Below are 19,644 nucleotides of genomic sequence, written 5' to 3'. Positions count from 1 at the left end.
CATTATGTAATTTTATCTTTTGATCCGTGCTCTGTTTTTGTTTTTTTTGTTTTTTTTTTAATTTCCCACGTATATTTTACTTTTTGTAAATGAGATAACATTGCAGAAATGAAATGAATATTATTATTATTATTAAAGAGTTTTATTTAAAGTCAAAGATGTAGGCCTCGGTGGAGGACTTCTATTCTGAAGCCCTGAGATGTTTAGAAGTGGATCGTAGCAAACTTTTAAAGGCATGGCAACAAAGTTACGCTCTAAAGAACTAAATGAGAAAAAATAAGATTATTTTAAAATAAAATAAGTAATGCTTAATTTCCACGTGGCTCTCCTCTCTTTCCCTTCATTAATGTTCGTGTGTGTGCGTGTTCATTTGTTGTGATATGGCTCTAATCCAGATTTGTCCTGTTATGCTGGAGGGGACTTACCATTTTTAACATGTGCCTTAGTTTCCCTCAGCCCTGCAACTCCCATCTGTGAGAGGACTGCATCCCAAAAGTTTCCCAATGGCCTCCTTTCCTCTCTTTTCCAATTTCAACTCCTCACTAAGCCAAAATGAAATTTTCCTCTTGTATTATATTAGAATCAATAATTAGAGAAAAACAAAACATTGGTGCAGAGGAGATGTGGCCATGTCATATTGTTGAATCTGATCTCATATGTGTCAGCACATGGCATCAATAATGTTTTGCTCTGATATGACTCCTGACCTCTAACACTGACCCCTCTTGTCTGACCTCCATCAGACTGTCGACACAGTGAGGCGACCCAAGAAGCGATCAGTCAGACTCAATGGGACCGAGGTGCACCAGTTCCTGTGGCTTTAAAAATGAGTCGTGCTGGGTTGCAAACTGTGTTTGCAGATGTCTTTTAATTCCTAACATCACAAAAAAAACACCTTTGGAGTTAAGCACTTCTTCAAGTTGAATTTAGCTCTAATGACAGGGATTTGGAAACAGTTGAGTGCTAACAGATACACTAAAATGCATTTGAGGGCTTTTTTCTTTTATTTCCTGTATACTCCAACAGTAAAGCTCCATACTCAGCGTCACTGGCTCAGAAACACTGGCTGCTTTTAATTTTGTGCTGAAGTATAGTTTGGGGGAAATTCACTGCTAAAATGCTTAACATAAATCTACAAGCAGGGGTGCTCATCATAGCTTTGCATGGACTATAAGAAGACTGGCTGTGACTTTATGGATTTACTATACAAGCTTATTTATAAGCCTTCTCGTCTGATGCACGACAGTAAAGCATAAGCATATTTACCAAACATTAAATGACTTCTTTAATATTCTTTTAATGAATTCAAGCTGAAGCTACTCCTTGATTAACTGGAAGACAGGAAACAGACTGTATGTACCTCCATATTTATCATTCAGACATGAGCATTGATTTCCTCATCTGCCTCTCAAGATAGCAAATAATCTTATTAATCAAAATGCCAAACTGTTACTTAAAGGGGCCTTGTAGTTTATCTACTCTATTTATCCTCCCTCGAAGCAGCGAAGAGCCACCATGGGTGATGTCATCCATTCAGCTGTAATCCATTTGTTTTTCCCAGTCATGGTATCAGAAATGCTGCTATATTATAGCAATAAGGTCTATTAAACGAGCTACCGAAGAGCACACTTAAGGCTCAGTGTCTCGTCTAAAGTGTAGTTAAAGGAAAAGCAAACAATTCACTGTGGTTTTAATAAAACATACAAAACTTACCTCCTCTCATAAAGGACACAAAACTCTTTACATAAATACCACACCGTAGCTAGCTCTGCTTTCACTGATATTTCCTTTATTAGGACTCTGTTCGGAAGGAAAAACAGACCTTGTACGCAGACCAGCATGCATCTTTGACCAAAAGAGCAGATCTATTCAACTTAATATGAATTGCTCTCAGAAGGGCACTTAGAAGTGTACGGTCGCTTCATGCATCTCTCTTCAGAGAGCACATGAAAGCATCCAGGTTGAGATGAATTACCGAAGGCGGATTTAATAAAAATCAGTTTACTCAGACCCTCGAACCATCCAGTCGTGAATCTCCTTTGAGTAAACACACAATGGGCATAGTAAAGGCTGCCAAAAAGTAGGGTTTCCATGTTATTTGCTAGAAGTGACACTTAGGTGGAGGGAACAAAGAACCCGTTTTTGTGTAGTTTGTAAAAAGAATCTTGAACTTTCTTTTCCTTTAAAAACAAACAAACAAACATAAAAAAGCAACCATGGATGTGATGATTGGAGTGACCATCAAGGAGAACAGTCATGTTACCATGGAGCTGTCATGTGGATGCTTCTGTGCAAGGCTTATTAGGGTCACAGGAGTTTTGGTTGAAGTTCATTCATTCACTCACTGGGTAAGCCTGTAAGTATGGCTGTATTCTGAGTGCTGAGGGTAATGTTGAGGTTTTCAGAAACTATGGAATAAGACAGGATACTTTGAAGTATTTCATTTGTATCACAAGATTTTAAAAAGGGAGAAAAACACAGTAAGTGCTGCAGTAAGTTCTTGATGAGCATTTCATGATGCTGTACCAACATCTGAGTCCAAACCTGATACCAGGTTGCCACCCGCTGGTCGGGGGTTAGTTAAATGGCTTTCACATTTTTACAATGAAACAAAACATGTTCTCGGCCAATATTTCTTTTCGTTTGTGACTCCACCACTTGTGAAATACTGAGAACTTAAATTTAACAATAATTTTTGTTAAAAAAAGGCAAAATATTTGGCTCAGTTTAGCGTGGTAACATTGAAACACCGCGGGGAATTATTCAGGCAGTGCTCAAAGTGTCAGGATTTACTCACAGTCGATTATAACATTGTGAGAGAGACGTGCTTTTAATGCATCGACATTTCTCATGCATCTCCTAATTGCATGTTTTAATATTTCCACAGAGCTGTTAGCTGCGGGCTAATTTAGACAGATGAGTCATGTTAATTCAACAGCTCAAACAGCTGCTGGTTTAATGGACTTCTTAAGTGAGGAGCTTGTTTATAAAAGCTGCAACTTTGTTTACAGCATTACTGGCAAACGCTTGGCTTGCTGTCATGCAGCCAAAAGCTTAGGATGTCGTTAAAAGCTTGTTTGTTCCCTCTTCCCCTTAAATGGGCTGATTTGATATGAAACTATATGTATATATTGTTGTTGTTGCAGCACATTAACGTTGTTGTTGTTGTTTTTATTTTATTTTTCATTGCTCACAATGCTCACCTCTGCTTTCACGCACAACCACAACCGCATCACCCATTTGTCTACCCACCCAGACTCGGATAGCCTCTCCAGCCCCACTCGCCTCAGCCTGTCAGACGGGTCAGAGGACCAGCTCGACCGTCTGCAGCAGGTGGAGCTGGCCAGGACAACGCCCATGTCTCTGTGGAGGGCAGGCACCGTGCAGGCCTGGCTGGAGGTTGTCATGGCGATGCCCATGTACATCCGCACCTGCTCAGAAAACGTCAAAAGCGGCAAGGTATGGCAACACCTGCAGGTTTCTACATGCTTCCATATTGTTTACTTTATAGCACTCTCGGCCTGAATGGCTTAACCTCCTGTGAAGTGTTGTTTCTTTGCTTTTTTTTGCAGGTTTTACTGGGGTTAACGGATGAAGACCTGGAGCTGGGTCTAGGTGTCAGCAATTTGATGCATCGTCGGAAACTCCGCCTGGCCATTGAAGATTACAGAGATGTTGAGAACGGCAGAGGGTAAGGAAGGGCCATAGTGGTCCTTATTGTAAACTGCCTGTTACTTGATGGCGTATGGGGGCCACCTGTCGGTGATTTATTGTACATGCATTTACCTAATGCATGAAGGATCTCGTTTCTGGCTTTTTACCACACATGAAGTTTAAACAAATGCAAGAGTCCCAAGGCTGTTACAGCTCTTGAAAGCTTCCTAAGGGCATGAAAGGCATGCAGGTCAGCTAAACTGAAGACTGTCTAAATTGTTCCTGTGTGAATCATAAACACATATGTGGCAAGTATAAGCTTATTTGTTTTAACCAATAGTTACACTGTATGGCAGTTTAGCCAAGTAGCAGGTTTAAGATCAAGGTGTCTGGGTTTTGAAATATTCAGTTCAGTAACCCTAAAGCACTGAAGAATTGCATTTGAAAAATTTAGCAGCAGCATGTCTTTCTCGAGTCAGTTTCCCCCCTCACTCTGGCCTTCAAGTGCAAAGTTTGAAGAATTCTCTGTGAAACTGCTTTATAGCAAAGAAATAATCCCTTCAAAAACTTTCTGCAGTGAGTTCCTTTACATATGTGATATTTAGGGCTGCATGTGGTTATCATTATCCAATAATCTAATCCAACTAGATTGATTGATTGATCAGTCAATTTTTGATGAAAGCCAAGGCAAGTTTATTTATGTGGCATTACACAATTGTTCAGCATGCTTTGTAAGATAAAAAGTACAATCAAAAGTAAAAGAGTAAAATAGAATAATAGAATAAATAACAATAATAATGGCACAGCTACCTGATTTGTTAACAGCAGTTGTGAACAATTTCAGCTTCTTTTTTAAAATAATAGCTACAGTTTGAGTAGATGATTTTATTGTCATTACACAGTTATACTTTCTACAATAGTACAACAAAATTGGACTACTGTCCTGCATTGGTGCTAAATGAAAGGCAAGCAGCAATCACAATATATACATAGTAACATATATGCAGAATGAAATATACAGTGTGTGCACTGTGTATTGCACAAGGCCCGGTGTCAGGTATTTGCATTGCAGTGCCGCAAGATCTTGTGTGCCCTTTTGAGACAGCATGTGCTGCAGAGGTCCTTCAGGGAGGGAAGAGGGCGGCCAGTGATTTTTCTCGTGACGTTAATGACCCTTTGTAGTGCTTTCCTGTGTGCTATGGTGCAGCTCGAGACCCACACAGAGATGCAATATGTCAGCGCACTCTCAGTGGAGTAGCGGTAGAAGACAGTTAGCAGCAGCTCCCTCTTTAGGGTAGTCCTCCTGAGGCTCCTCAGTAAGTGAGATGCTGCTGGGCCTTTTTCATAACCTCCAAGCTGGAGCACTGGAGGTCTGCATCCATGTGCACACACAGGAACTTGAAGCTGAGCACCCTCTTCACACACTCCCTGCTGATGTAGATGGGCTCCAATGCATTATTAGTCATAGTTAATCTCTGGTGTTCTTCTACAGTGTGTTTTTTATCCTACCTCAGTCTGCTCTCTTCTTTTCTCCTCACCCCCATGGCAGACGGCTGCACCTTCCTGAGCCCACTTCTGCTGGAGATTTTTCCCTATTAAAAGGGAGTTTTTCCTTCCCAGTGTTGCAAAGTTCTGGCTCATAGGGGGTCATCTGATTTTTAAGGCTTTCTTTCTTTTATTGTAGGGTCTTTATCATACAGTATAAGGCGCCTTGAGGCAACTGCTGTTGTGATTTGGTGCTATATGAATTGAATAAAAATAATTGAGTTCAGCTCAGTAGTTCTTAAAGCTACATAATGTGTCCACATTAGCAAAAGTAACATGCTACTGTTTATCAGGTATGTGGTGAAGCATGTTCACAGTCTTATTTTAGTATGGTAGTTTTTAACCTGATGATGAAATCAGAAGAAAAATCAAGAGATGGCAAACTTATTATTATTATACCATACAATATGAATTTAGCAACAATCCATTCAGTGCTTGTTAGGAACTTCAGCCTAATGGGGGTGTAAGCTGGTCAGTACAATTCAAACTCTTTGTGGCTAAATCCCACACGTGATGATAAAAATGTGATTTCTTAGGTAAAGGAACTCTTCATGCTGTCTGTCTGTAGGCTGTCCAAGGCTGCGGATATGGACCACCACTGGGTGGCAAAAGCCTGGTTAAGCGATGTGGGTTTGCCTCAGTACTCCCAGGCCTTTCACAATCACTTGATAGATGGGCGGGTCCTGAACTCTTTGACACGTCGGGACCTCGAACGTCACTTAAACATCACCAAGAAGTTCCATCAGGTCAGCTTGCTGCTAGGCATCGAACTGCTGCAGTTGCTTCATTTTGACAAGGAGGTAAATGAGAAATGGCAGTGAGTACACTGATGGGTGACAAATTAAAGGAAAACAAATAACAATGAGGGGTTATAGTAAGGTGTTGGGGCTTGACATTGATTTTACTTTTGAGTTTACCTTTTATTGATTGGCAGTGATCCTTCCACCTAAAAGGATAAGTAAATGCAAACTGTAGGGGTGAAGGGTCTAGATTTTCAGTCTTTTAGTTTTGTCACTCCTTTGTACTTTGGGATGTTCACAGTAAAGGTGAAAATAGATCAGATCTGTAAAAGTTCTTGTTAAAATGGTTTTCAGGCATTACAGGCTCGCCGGGTACAGTGCGAGCACCACAATGTGGATCCTCTGGTATGGACCATGCATCGGGTCATGAAATGGATCAGAGATATTGACCTCAAGGTGAGAGAAAGTTCATCTTAAAATTCTTGAACACATGTCAGCCAATAGGTTTACAGGTCAAACTTGTATGCAAACAAAAGTATAGTTTTAGCAAAGTTAAAGAGTTTACCGTTACGCCATAACAAATCAGAGAGGTTCTGGGTCTGAATCTCAGAATGTCCTGGGTATGTGATAGTTAATTTCCAGATATTTGTGTTAAAAATACGCTGATAAAAGTTCATTAAGGTTTAAAAGTAGCTCTTTCGAGCACATATCTACCATCTATTTTTATGCAGAGGAAACACAACCTCATGTCATATTATGGAACGTACTTGTTAGATTACATCTGGTATGTTGAACATAAACAGAGAAAAAAACATATGCTGCTGCCCACATTGTAGATTGGTGAGTTGGCCTGCACATCTAAACAGGAAAATGAATATAGTCAGGGGTTAAAGTGGGATTTGGCAGGCAAAAGAACCCTAATATCAGCTGTTGTGGTAGTGTACGAGAAAATAACCACTATGAAATAAATTGTATAAATTGTCTACCAATTGGATGGTGGGCTGACTGATCCTCCCCAGTTCAAAGCATCCTTGGGAAGATACTGAACCCCAAGTTACCCCACCCCACACACACCCGATCCATCCATCTGAATGTAAAATAAAAGTGCTTAGGTAACCTCTGAATATAAAGTGATAAATGATGCATAGGTTTGTACCACTTGTCGTGTGTGATAAGCACCAGTGATGGATAGACCAATAAAATGGCCTTTTATGTGTTATTGTTTCCTCAATTTAGCCTCAAATTGGTTTAAATCTGGAAGATGCGCAGTGATGTGGAATAGTAACACCCTTCAAATGTCTTGAACCTATAAGGCTGTTATGAAAATGTACGATGCAGCAAGTAGAGGTATTTGTGTAAAAATGTAGTGAATAAAAGTAAAAAGTGGTGAGAAAAATAAAGATTCAAGTTATGTAATGACACCTGAAAATTCCACTTCAGTATCTTAACTGGGTATTTGTACTGCATTTCTTTTCTAGAATGAGGCAAAACAAGATTATACTAAAAACTTTAAAGAGATGGGTAAAGTGCTGTTTCTGTCAAGGACAAAATACAAACGAGAGAAAAGCAAAGCCTTTGGTGGGCAAAGAAAAGCGTTTAATCAATCAATAAATCAAAGCCAACCCTGTGTACACAGGTGAACCACTGGTGCTTAGTTGTGGCTCCCCTCAGCTTTTATACTCTCAGTTATAATTGCTAAGCTGAGTCAGCTGAGTGCATATCTAACCGGCCCCACAGCAGAAAGGGGGAGGCACCTGATTCAAGGAAGCAAACAGTAGGACTCTCAGACAATAAAACATGGCAGGCCTGCTGGGGCTGTAACAATACTGTTTTGTGTTGTATAAACGCACTACCACATAAAGACTGTTTGTTCTGTGCTCCATACCTCCACAAAGTGATAGCAGGTCTTTGCCATTTACTTTTGAACTGCTACCAGTTGATTACAACACCTGCCAGATTACAGCCTTTGTCCCATCACACTCCGGGTGTGTACAGATAAACATGTTTGGATGACGTCCGGTTAAACTCCTCAGGGAGCTGGAACTTCTACTGATATAGACAAAAAAATCAATATCAATATCCTCTTTGACTCAACCAAGAATTTTAGATCTGATGTTATGAACAAATAAGATTACTATTCTGTACTTGCCTTTTTCTGCCTATGCAGGAGTTTGCTGAGAGTCTCCTAAACAGTGGCGTTCATGGGGCTGTCATGGTGCTAGACCCCACTTTCAACACTGACACGATGGCAACGGTGCTAGGAATCTCCAGCAGCAAACACATGGTTCGCCGACACCTTGTGGAAGAGATGAAAACACTAATTGGCCAAGCCAGGTGACAGGAAAATTCACAGGGATGTGTTTTCTACTGTCTTTAATTACTATTTTGGCTTCCCCCGTCACACTGATCTTTCCCCATGCTTTCTGCAGCGTGGATGCCAAACAGGAATACGAGCATTTAGGTCTGGGGACACCACCTGTCCTCCTTCGTCAGAACTCTTTGGGCAGACCTCCCACCTCTACTGCCCGGCACACCGATGAAGAAGGCTCATTGAGAAGGAGGGCTGTGAAGGTGGGGAAAAAGTTCTTCCCTCAATTTTAGCCAGATTGTAGCGCAGAAGAGCTTAGTGTTGACAAATTACACAGTGACGATAATGAAGCTCTGCAGCATTACTTGGGTATTGAATATATTGCTAGAGCAGCCTGCAAGACATGTAAATAAGAAGGAAGATAGAGAGGTTTGATTGATTAACCAAATCAATTATTGATTATTAAATTAACTGTAAGTATAAGATATGTCATCAGGGGGACCACAACTAATGAGAAAGTATAGACTGTACATAAAAGGTGGATACCTGTACGAACCCTCCACCTGAGCATTTTGGCTGTTGCTGTCTTGGATTTATTTTTAACCCTGACATCATGACATCATCAACAAGGTGTGGATCTGAATGAGAAACCCCAGACACTGCTTTGCAACTATTGCAGCAAGTTGTCAGTCATGAAGTAGCTAAGCCCTAAGGCTAATTGACTCTAAATCGGGCAAAAATGTGCAAAACAGGCATCATGCTATATCAAGTTACACCCCAATTTCACTTTTCAGACCCAGAAGCTGCATTCATCTTTATACATTGTTTGTCATTTGTAGTAATGGATACATTGTTTCTGTTCTAGCCTCCAGCAGGATTTAGTCCCAAAGCTCGCAATGGGCGGGACTTGAGTTGCCATAGCAGCTATGGCTCCCTGCCTAGAGAGGTTCGAGATCACACTCCGCCCAGGGCAGAAGGAAGCCCCATCCGTGGTTACACCAGCATCGAGGTCACCAACGTGTGATGTTATCAGAGTTCTACCAATACCAGTCATTCACTTCATGACAATGTACAACATGGACATTTGTCATCCATGTGCAAACATGGGATGGTGATTTTTTTTTTATCTTAAAATTAGCCTTTACAGGGCAGCTTGCACTTTGTAACAAGGAAAATGTTGTTTTTTTGTTGTTGTTTTTTAACAAGTTTCCTGTTTTTTGGGGAAGTTTTAGCATCTTTGAGGACAGTAAGCGCCCCTCCCCCAACGCCAGAATTAAGATGACTATGAACGACTCGAGCTATATATTTTTCTATTCTTGTGTGTACACCAGGAGGTAACTAACTGAAATGGGTTTTTTTCTTCGTTTTTTTTGACTAGTGAGGGAAATGACTGTTTGTCTTATACAGAGCACTTGATGACAAAATGTAAAAAAACAAAGTTTCATATTTCGTAACCGTGTAAGTGGCTCTTGTGTCATTCAGTTCTGCCATTTGTGATGCCTTGTCAATGTGACTTAGCATTAAAAAAAAAACCAACTTAAAAAGACTTGAACTGAATTTAAAAATTTTAGAATCTATGTTTGATAGTCATTTTTCATCTCGCACATTTACACTGTTCTGTCAAAGCATATGTAGCACCTCTTCTGATGTTTTATACTGTGCAGTAAACATAAAATATCTGTGCAATGCCAACAACAACAAAGAAAAAGATCGCTGAGCTGTGATGTGTGAGCGTGTATTTTTTTGTGAAAAGGAAAGTGCTCACTGAAATGAAATAAAGATGGTGTCTAAAATATATATGTGACTAGTTGCATCCATCAGAATATCAATGAACGCCAGAGTACAATCTGGGGAGAAAAAAGACATGTTGATGATGGGAGAAGGAGGGTTGGTCTCCCAATAAATTGCAAAGCTCCACTGCTCAGCACAAAGAATAATATGGCTGCCTGCACTATAAAGGTGGGAATAAAAGGAAATGAAAGGATCCATAAAGATCAGAGAAAAGTAAGATAATAATATTGTAGTGAGTCTCCATTGTTACAGTAAAAGTGTCACTGAGAAACCCCCCCCTCCCTTTTCCAAGAGGCAGCGTCCACTGTAACTCAAACAGTGCCCGCAATAAAATCTGCCATAACCTTGGCATTTTACTGATCTATTGATGGCATTTTGGGCAGCTATCATCCAGCTCTGCACTCCCTGTCAGACACGTTAACTCAAGTCTCAGCTGTGACAGTTCCTCGTGATGCTATTTCCTCCTCTTACTCATGATGACTCAAACCTTTGTACCATAGTTGCATGACACAGCACAAATAAAGACGCCCTCCTTAGGCTAGATGCACTGCCTCACTTAAAGCCTTTACTGTAATCCACCAAGGGTTGGTTGGTAAAGCCATTTTGTAATGTGAGACATTAAAAGATAATGATGAGGGAACTCAGTTACCTGCTTTGAAATATTTAGTGGACAAGGACCATTAAACTAAGATCAACAGTGGTTTTACTTGATGGGAAAAATTAAAATACTGGTATTTCTACTAGAGCTATGTCTAAGCCAGTGTGGTTCATTTGCTACACTCAAGCCTATGTAGCCATATAAATTAGTACAGTTTACAGTGATATTTCTCTGCCATCATATTTGATTACACACTGGCAGTGATAAGGGATTAATTCAGACCACCAGGTTAAGTCCCAATTTGTTCACATATATTTCTGTCCTTGCATTGTGTGAGTGTGTATTTGATGAAGCAGAGGAACCAGACAAAAGCTTAGGAGGAAGAATGTTTCCCAGGAGCCCAGAATGACAAAGGAACAATGCAGTGACTGCTTCAGTCCTCATTCTAGTAAGCTGAGACAGGGGGACCACTGAAACAATGAAGCAGAGCAACGTGAAACCCTTTGTTTTTTTCATCTTTTATCTTTGAACATATCAGTGACATATTGCACATACACAATTATACAGACGAATGACTAAATAAATAGTCAAAGACCATCTACGTCACCAGTGTGGGCAGGATAAATCTTCAGGGTTGCATTTCCCAGTCCAAAGGGCTAAAAAGGCGTGACTGCCAGTAAGTGGTAAATTTACAAAGAAGTAAAAGTCATTGATTATCAGGACTTGAAACAGGGCTGTGTCTCTGACGTTTAATAATCTCACTGGTTGTAAAACAACAAATCATTTGCATTTTTATAGATAATTTTTAATCTGTTTGAGATTGGAATGACTCATACAAACTACTGTGTATGCTGAAGATAAAAAAGGGCAAGTTACACAGGTAACAGTTACACAGGTAGGCCTTGTCTTTGAAAATGACTTTGAGCTTTGATTATTATTAATAGTACACACACACATACACATGCTGGTAGTTTGAGACTCCAGACCGAGATCCTGAAATCTGCTGAAGCCACTCTTCCGATTTGGGGGTTACAGCTCTTACACTGTGACACTGGGACCACTTTGGACTTAACCTTCCACGTCTGCTCCACTCGTTCCTTCAGCCCCTGATACTTCTCTGTTTTCTCGTGCCCCCTGTTCTTGATGTTGCTGTCCCTTGGGATTGCAGGCCCTATCACAACTGTTGTCTTTTGCTCCTTGTCAACCACCACTATGTCTGGTTGCTGGCTAGGAGTTGTTGTCTGTCCACAGGACCTTAATCCTGTTGTTCTCTACCATCTTTAATGGTGTTTCATATTGGAAATTGGGGACCTCTCCATATACAGCACAGATGTTTCTGTACACTATCCCAGCTACTTGGCTGTGCCTATCAGTGTGTGTGATTCTGGGGCACCTTTGCACAGTCTGCAAATTGGGTCCCGTTGGCTTCTGTGTCTGTGGATTTGTGGCATGGGGCCTGTTCTTGTTCTGACATGATCAGACATCTGTGTTGTCCTTTAAGCTGTCCTTTTCCAGCCATTTTTGATATCAGCCATTTCCTCTGTCTGTTGATGGTACATCCCATTCAGGTCCTCTGTTATAGTTCCCCTTCCTGTTCCTAATCACCATCTGTCTTCAGCTGCCCGAAGCATTCTTGGAACAGCTCATCTCAGGGGGAAATATTCCTGATGTATTTGTGAATTCTCCGTGCTTCATCTGGGATTATGGCTCACACTCACTAATCCACGCCCTCTCTCTTTCCATTGCTCATATAACCTCAGGGCATTTGAATTAGGGTGGAGCACTCTGTGCATTGTGAGAAGGTTTAGTGTCTTGACATTAGTGACATCTGTCTCCTCTTGTTTTTATCCCAGCTGACCACAGGAGGAGATAAATGATCTAATGACTGATATTGATCTATCTATCTATCTATCTATCTATCTATCTATCTATCTATCTATCTATCTATCTATCTATCTATCTATCTATCTATCTATCTACCTACCTACCTACCTACCTACCTACCTACCTACCTACCTACCTACCTACTGAAACTGCAAAATGCAATTTCATTTAAATGCTTCAACTCCAGGGACATTATGCGCATGAACGCTTATTATCACACTGCCATGTCTAACTGGGCAAGTCTGTTAAGAAAAAAATCAACCTAAACCTTGTACTGGACCCTGAAACTGTAAATGTCGTCATTAATTTTATTACCCATTCATTTTATTACTCTGGGCTGGGTTGAAAGCTTAGTTTTCTACCTTGTGTACGTATGTTTTTATCCATTTAGCTCTGATTGTGTGTTAGTAAATTACAACAAGGTGGTCTGTTGTTGTTGGCTTAACGCCTATCTGTTAAACTGAAATCAAATTGACTTCAGTATTAAATAGGTCTTTTGTCTTTTAAGTCATTAAGGACTTGTGCGAAGGCCAGATGTTTCCGGTTTATATTTTTGTGCATTTGCAAACAAATGTTTCCCATCGGCTTTATGTCGCAAGCAATAATAGATCATTAACTGTCAAAGTGTATATCCCGGCTTTTTGTACAGCAGATAAGTGGAGGGGACAGCGTGTGTGACAGTGAAGAACCACCCTGACTCCGTCTATTAACGCGCCGAGAGCGAAAGAGTTAATGAAACTGGAAGTCTAAGTGGCTGGAGCCCCCTCCTTCCGGCTTTCTCTGTGACCGGGCCCATCCTTCTCAGAGAAAACTTCCCGGTCGTTAACCGTTATTTGTCACCAAATTATGCCTCATAAAGTCGTGCCAGTGTCGACAGTGTGCGATAATAAACAGCGCAGCTCCCAAGTTCAGGCAGAACACGAAGAGGAGTCACTTAGGATGCAGAGGTGAGTGGAACGTCGTTAAAGTTGCTCGCTGAAGTGTTAGTATGTATCGCTGAATGTTACTAAAAGTTACACTGACGACTCATTATTTAATCATTTATTCTCAAAGGGTGTTTGTCCGAGGGTTTGAGTTTTCCTCATTACTTATCTCCCGGGTTCAAAGTAAGAAAGAGTCCCATTGTTGGCACGAACGCGGGCATTTTTCCCCCAGCTGTGAGTCATATTTAGTACAACTCACCCGAGTGCTGAAGTTATACTAGTAGCTTGAGTTAGTTTAGTTTAGAGTCGAGTTGACTTTTTTTTAGATTAGGTGACAATGACGACAACATCACTAGAAATATGTTGTGCCCGGGCCTGTGGAGGGATTGCTTTTCAAGTGGGCAGGCCTGTTAATGTGTTACTGCGTTGTTTGGTGAAATAAACCTGTTAGATTGGACTGTAACTACCCCTGAGCAAGTCAATAATATGTGACCTCACTTTGCACGTCTCAACTGCACAACTTTTTGAAAAGTAGGACGTGGTATCTGCGTTTGCAGCTGTCATGATGAGCTGGATTCACTCTCATGCCATGCATTCCTTAGAACGGGAATGGGGAGGAGGGGGGGCTCACTTTAGAGTGCAGCAGGTCTGGGCACGTTTACCAACCAGACAGACTGTTATTATTGTATCCATGGATGGATCCATAGTATGGGTATTTCGCGATGACATTCCTGAGTGGTTCGAGGTTATTTCTTTTGCGCTTTTGTCCTAATTTATTTACAGTCCCTAGTAGTCGTCCTGCACTTTCTAAAGCATGCAAAATAAAATCATGCAGCACATGTGCAAGTGTGCTTATTGGTCATGCTCACTGCGCTTCAGAGAATTATTTTAATTTGTAGGGCAGTGTTTGATTTAATGTTTGGTTATGGTTTTAAATATGAACACAAAACTGCTTATTTATTATAATTGAATTATTAAAAAGTAGGTTGACACAGAAACCCTGTATATTTCTTTGTAAATTACGGGATGATAATGTTGTACAGATTTATTTATTTATTTTTACAGGGGCTGTAATAATCTTTATCTGCCCATTTAAGGTGTCGCGGATAAATGAGGGAGGGGCTAATAATCGGCTCAGTCATTTTTAATGATCGTTGAAAGCCCAGATCGTAATCGTGATTAAAATTCGATTAATTGAGCAACCCTACAAAGTCACATCATAAGGAGCTACACTCAGCACTTTAAAGGGTTAACAATGACTTTTAAAAAATAATATAAAATAGTGTGCAACACCACTGAAGTTTTTTTTTTTAAACTCTTTTCAACCAACGGCAGTCACTCTCCTCTCCAAATAACTATAGCTTTCCGAGCTTCCCTCGGGTCCTCTTAATCAGCGGTCTCCACCCTTTTTTGCGCCACAGACCGGTTTATACCCGACAATATTTTCACGGACCGGCCTTTAAAGCCGGTCAGAGCAGCACGCTCCGTTTTGCATAACTATTTTTAAATCCCTGTAGAACCTGAACCTGAACCGTGTAAGCTAGCGCAATAATTTGTTTTGCATATGAAACCGGAGGAGTTGTACTTACATCTTATGCCATCAGCTTGTCCTCGGTCATGGTTTCCTTCCACATATAGCTTTGCAAAAATTGCATAAAAAGCGCTTGCAGGAACAAAAACATAATATTCCAGAAACACGCTTTGCCGTTCCTATCAGCTGTTCGTAACACTTCCCACAGTGAAATGATGCACATGCTGTTTTCTTTGCAAATTTGCATCATAGGATTGTTTTTTGTTTTTCCTGCAGTATATAAAAATTGCTGTATCTCCAAAATAAAACTATGAAGACACTCAAAATAAATTTCCTGTGGTGGGAAACTATTTTTTGCAACTTTATTGTATTTAAAGTTTTGAGGGATAAACCTCTTAAACTTCTCCAAGTAGAAATATATGTAAACAAAACAAAAGCGATTTTCAATTTTTTTTTGTAGTTTATTGCACTTTTTTGCAATTTATGTAATTACTATGCACTTAATGCATACATATTATTAAAAATATGGGCTATAACAGTTGTATTGCTTTATAGCAACTTGAAATGCTCCCACAAATGGCACTACAGCATGTAAAAAAAATAAATAAAAATAATATAAGCTCTGGTGGACTTGGTTCTATAGTAGGTCTTAAAGGGTTAAATAAATATCGTCAAATAATCGTGATCTCAATTTCAGTGAAAATAATCGTGATTATCATTTTTGCCATAATCGAGCAGCCCTATGACTTTGTGAGTCTGCTGTAAATTTTATTTATTTTTTTCCATTCAGCACACCTACTGGAAGTGGCCTTGATGGAATCTTGCTTCAGTGAATTTTATGTTCTGTGGGTTTCTTTGAAAAATGGATGCATATAAAGAACAAATCTCTGGGCAGAAGTAACATGTTCGGTAATACCTTACGAAATGACGCTTATTTATTAAGGAGAGCTCTAACTATTGAGAGTTGAGTTAGGCTTCCTTCTACTAGAACTTATGGGAGTTTTGGAGGCTCGTAATTCATTCTCAGGAACACATTAACGGCGTGTTCAGAGCTGGTGAGGAACTTAATATGTCCAGAAATTATGATGATCAGCTCCTTTACACGTCAGATTTTTCTTTTTTAGGTCACTGCCAAATTTCCATTATATTCAACTATTTTGGCGTAAGGTGAGGCTATGAATTAAACCCTCACGATGCTGATCTCCTTACTATAAATGCATATATATATATTGTCATATATATAATAATTTCAGTTCAGGAGTGCAATCTATAACCTTATTACTTACTTGTGGGTCAACACTTTGATCTGAATTTGACCATCTCCCTAAATGAGGCTAACAGTTTTTAAAGCTGGAGTGCAAGCCTCTTGTTTAATCCATGCTGTCCCCCCCCCCCCCCCCCCCTCCCATACTGTGTGCCACTATTGATTAGGAAAATGACCTTTTTGTAGCTGTGCAAAGGCCAAAGCAATCAGGACAAATAGCCCTGCCTAACTTTGCGTATCTCTGTCAGGCAGCTAATATGTGCAGTGCGCTGAATGCTGACGTGCCTCACATTTTATATCTCTCAAAGTATAAAATCCCTTTGAGTCTGGATACAATTTTAGGAAAGAAATTCTGTTTGTATTAGCTGCCTTTTCAGCACGACGGATCAAAAAGTGTGTGCAGGTTTTTTTTGTTTTTTTTGTTTTTTGTTTTTTTCTTCACACTTTACCTCTGCAAGACTCGGCTTTTAACTTTTGGAAAACATAGTCAATATCCTTTAGAGACTTCATCTACTGATGTTACTGAAACGCAACCTCACAGACAGCCACTTTTTAAAGAAACCATTTCCACATTAGAAACTTTAAATGTGTTTTTGTTTCTCTTCTGTTCTCTGACATATTCTATATCTCTCGGGATTTTCATTCTGTGTCCACCCCCTTGTATCTTTCTCTCTACAGTTTCTGACTTCGTCTGCAGCTGCTCTGACTGAAATCTAGGGACTGCCAAGATGCGTTCCACTGTGGGTGGACCACCAGACACTCTTGGCCACGAACAGGCTCGTAGCAGTAACAATAACAACAGCAACAACAACAACAACAACACCAGCGGCGAAATCAATGGAAACTCCGGTTCCCAGTATGCCCTGTGTGCTTTGGGGGTTGGGCTTGTCGCCCTTGGTATTGTGATGATTGTGTGGAGTGTGGTACCTGCAACACCACTTGGCAATAGCAGCAGCAGCGGCAACCCGGCAGGTGAAGGCAGGAAAAATAAGGCGTCTTCTGTGGCCTTCGTCTTGACGGGCTGCGGAGTGGCTATGCTCCTGCTGTCATTATGTCTGGGAATGAGAAACAAACGGAGGGAGCAACAACTCCGGGAGGCCCAGAACCACAGCGGAGCACGAGGAAGGGACCAGGAGCAAAGGGAAACGTGAGTTTCATGACTGACTAAATCACTTTTTGACTTCTTTTAAAAATTAGGGCTTTTTTTCCAAAATGACTTCTTCATTTTTTTGTGTCTATTAAGAGAATCTCAAATTCAGTTAATTGTATTCAGCACGCTCCCAGAGAGTTTTTTTTTTTTTTTTCCTTTTAACCTGAAAACATGTGAGAGAGATCTGCTTGTGGTTTTTATTGCCTGCTCAAGAATTTCTTTAAAGGCAGCAACATTTACTCTCACAGTAGCTGAAATTCTTTTTCAGCAGTGTAAATCTCAGGGTTAGACATCAGGGCAATCACTTTGTCAGCCCTGATATAAGCTGTATCATTTTCACTCATGTGAGTCAACGCTAGTGCAGGACTGGTCATTGTGTGACTATAATGTGTTTGTGCATTTAAATAGTATGTGTAATTAAAGTGTACCATTTCTATTCTTGCATTTCCATAAATGTTTACAGTGCTGAGCAGCAAGCCCAGCGTTACGCGGTGCCCACCTACGAGGAGGCGGTATGCAGTGGCCAGTACCCGGTCACTCAGAGCAGCCTTCGCCCGAGCGTCTCCCAGCTGCCTTCCTATGACGACCTGGTGCAAGTGGATGGTGTGCAGTACGAGAACGAGGGGTCAGAGGGCACAGTTAGCAGATCTCAGCCTGCCGTGGATTCGAGTGGTCCTCCTGCTGCTGCTGTTTCTGCATCAAACCATAGACCTGGGAAAAATAACCTTAAGCTTCTCCCTATCAGTATCCGCAGGATTAAATCGGAGAAGCTGCACATGAAAAACATTGATAACTCTCAGCCCACAGCTGGATTCAGTATTGAACCACTCACCCCCCCACCGCAGTATGAGGATAAAGTGCCGCCGCTTTAAGATGGAGCTGATAATGTTTGGAACGATTCGGTGGAATTTCGATCATCTTCTGTGGATTTTGATCAGCCTTTGCAAGCCAAGACCTGGAATATGACTTGTTGAAGAATGCGGCCAGCGGCATTAAAATACATTCTCTGTTCAACAGTAATCATCATGCCAAAGAAATCCAAAGCACTGAACGGGAGAAAACTTTGGATCTCTGAAGTGGATACAGGCAGTAAAGGACATACTTGTTGCATCCTTGCTTACTGTGACACATCTTTATCAGACTGTGCCACATTGGATTGAGGAAACTGCACATGCAGGGTTTTTTTGTTGTTGTTTTTTTTTAAATATTATTGTAGGTTTCTGTTAATAAATTACCTTTATGTTACTGGCCTCCACTGTACACTGACTGTATGGGTGAGTTGATGGTGAAAGAGCCTAAGACGCGCCTGAGAGGGGGGTGGGGTGAAGTTTTGAGAATTTAAATAGATATAGCTACCATTTAGGACTTGGAATCCTTAGGATTAGCACCGCCTGTAGTTTACCAATTGTAAGGTCCACAGCGCCTGTGTATTGTATGCACTTTGGTGGCTTGACCTGAATCAGGCTGCACGGAAACTCTCCCTCATTATCAATAGTATTGCTCCCACCCCCGGCCCTCTCGAGGTTAGGATCAAATGAATTTCGATGTGTCTTAATTGGCGTGTGTGTGAGGGTCTGCAGAGCTTTGTAGATCCAGTCTCTCTACATTTGTAATGATGGCTTCTGTTTTACTGGACTTTGATTTGGAGGGTTTCTTTTATGTCTCTGCCTCAAAAAGCTGAAACCTGGTACTGGGGGTTTCTTTACACATTTTAAAGTGAGGCATCTACTCAACGATACTCATTCGGAAGCTTTTCTACTGAACCAACATGAAACAAAGCTTTATTAGCGTCTGTCTGCTGCATTTCAAGCATCCCTTGTTGAATCTTTGGTTATGGTTCCACGGTAGTATGTTTATTTCTCGCAAAATAGAAATCCTAGTTTTCTCTTTTGAAAGGCTCCTTTGAAAGAAACTCTCTGCAGGTTTGCTCCACCCAAGGCAGGTGAAACAGGCTTGCTGAAGGATACTGTTTGATTTTTTAAGTTGTCCAGGTTGTTTGTTCTTTGCTTTTTCTTTTACCAACTGTGAAATGGTCCAAAATCAGTGCATTGCTGGATTTTAGTATCATTTACTGAGTTATTGAACTGTATTAATCAGAATTTTGATTAGAAGAGGAACCATTTAAAAAAAGAAATAAATAAATAAATGTGCTTGTCTAACAACTTCTCAAACGTAACCAGTCATGTCCAGTGCAGCTGGCATACAAGTTGGACTAAACTGTTTGCTAAGGTACAGCCATGGGTGTTTCAGGCGTAA

The 19,644-nt window shown here is 40.6% G+C and overlaps 2 protein-coding genes across 8 annotated transcripts in view; both read left to right on the top strand.

Moving 5' to 3' along the window:
- The window catches only part of kazna (kazrin, periplakin interacting protein a), a 187,244-nt gene extending 177,200 nt beyond the window's left edge, over positions 1-10,044 (top strand). For 6 of the 7 annotated variants that reach the window (XM_080295669.1, XM_026153316.2, XM_080295670.1 and 3 more), the window contains 7 exons: positions 3,257-3,459; positions 3,573-3,691; positions 5,768-5,999; positions 6,294-6,395; positions 8,107-8,273; positions 8,369-8,510; positions 9,113-10,044. In XM_080295669.1, coding sequence (XP_080151795.1) covers positions 3,257-3,459; positions 3,573-3,691; positions 5,768-5,999; positions 6,294-6,395; positions 8,107-8,273; positions 8,369-8,510; positions 9,113-9,271 — 1,124 coding nt within the window. In that variant the 3' untranslated portion in view covers positions 9,272-10,044. The remainder of the gene's footprint in view (positions 1-3,256; positions 3,460-3,572; positions 3,692-5,767; positions 6,000-6,293; positions 6,396-8,106; positions 8,274-8,368; positions 8,511-9,112) is intronic. The other variant, XM_080295671.1, reaches the window with a different exon arrangement.
- Positions 10,045-13,282: 3,238 nt separating this feature from the next.
- On the top strand, positions 13,283-18,633 carry tmem51a (transmembrane protein 51a). The gene is made up of 3 exons (XM_026155164.2): positions 13,283-13,467; positions 16,917-17,385; positions 17,852-18,633. Exons 2-3 carry the CDS (start codon positions 16,967-16,969, stop codon positions 18,258-18,260), a joined length of 828 nt encoding a protein of 275 aa, XP_026010949.1. The 5' UTR covers positions 13,283-13,467; positions 16,917-16,966; the 3' UTR covers positions 18,261-18,633.
- Positions 18,634-19,644: the final 1,011 nt, after the last annotated feature.

The sequence above is a fragment of the Astatotilapia calliptera genome, chromosome 20 (assembly GCF_964374335.1).
Source record: "Astatotilapia calliptera chromosome 20, fAstCal68.1, whole genome shotgun sequence".
Classification (NCBI taxonomy): domain Eukaryota; kingdom Metazoa; phylum Chordata; class Actinopteri; order Cichliformes; family Cichlidae; genus Astatotilapia; species Astatotilapia calliptera.
The sequence above is the reverse complement of the archived record's forward strand: the minus strand, read 5'-3'. Positions and strand labels throughout refer to the sequence as shown.

Excerpts from the sequence above, each read along its gene's own strand:
- tmem51a (XM_026155164.2), top strand. The coding sequence starts at position 16,967 with ATGCGTTCCACTGTGGGTGGACCACCAGACACTCTTGGCCACGAACAG. Across the intron at positions 17,386-17,851 it reads GACCAGGAGCAAAGGGAAAC|TGCTGAGCAGCAAGCCCAGC; the intron begins GTGAGTTTCATG and ends AAATGTTTACAG.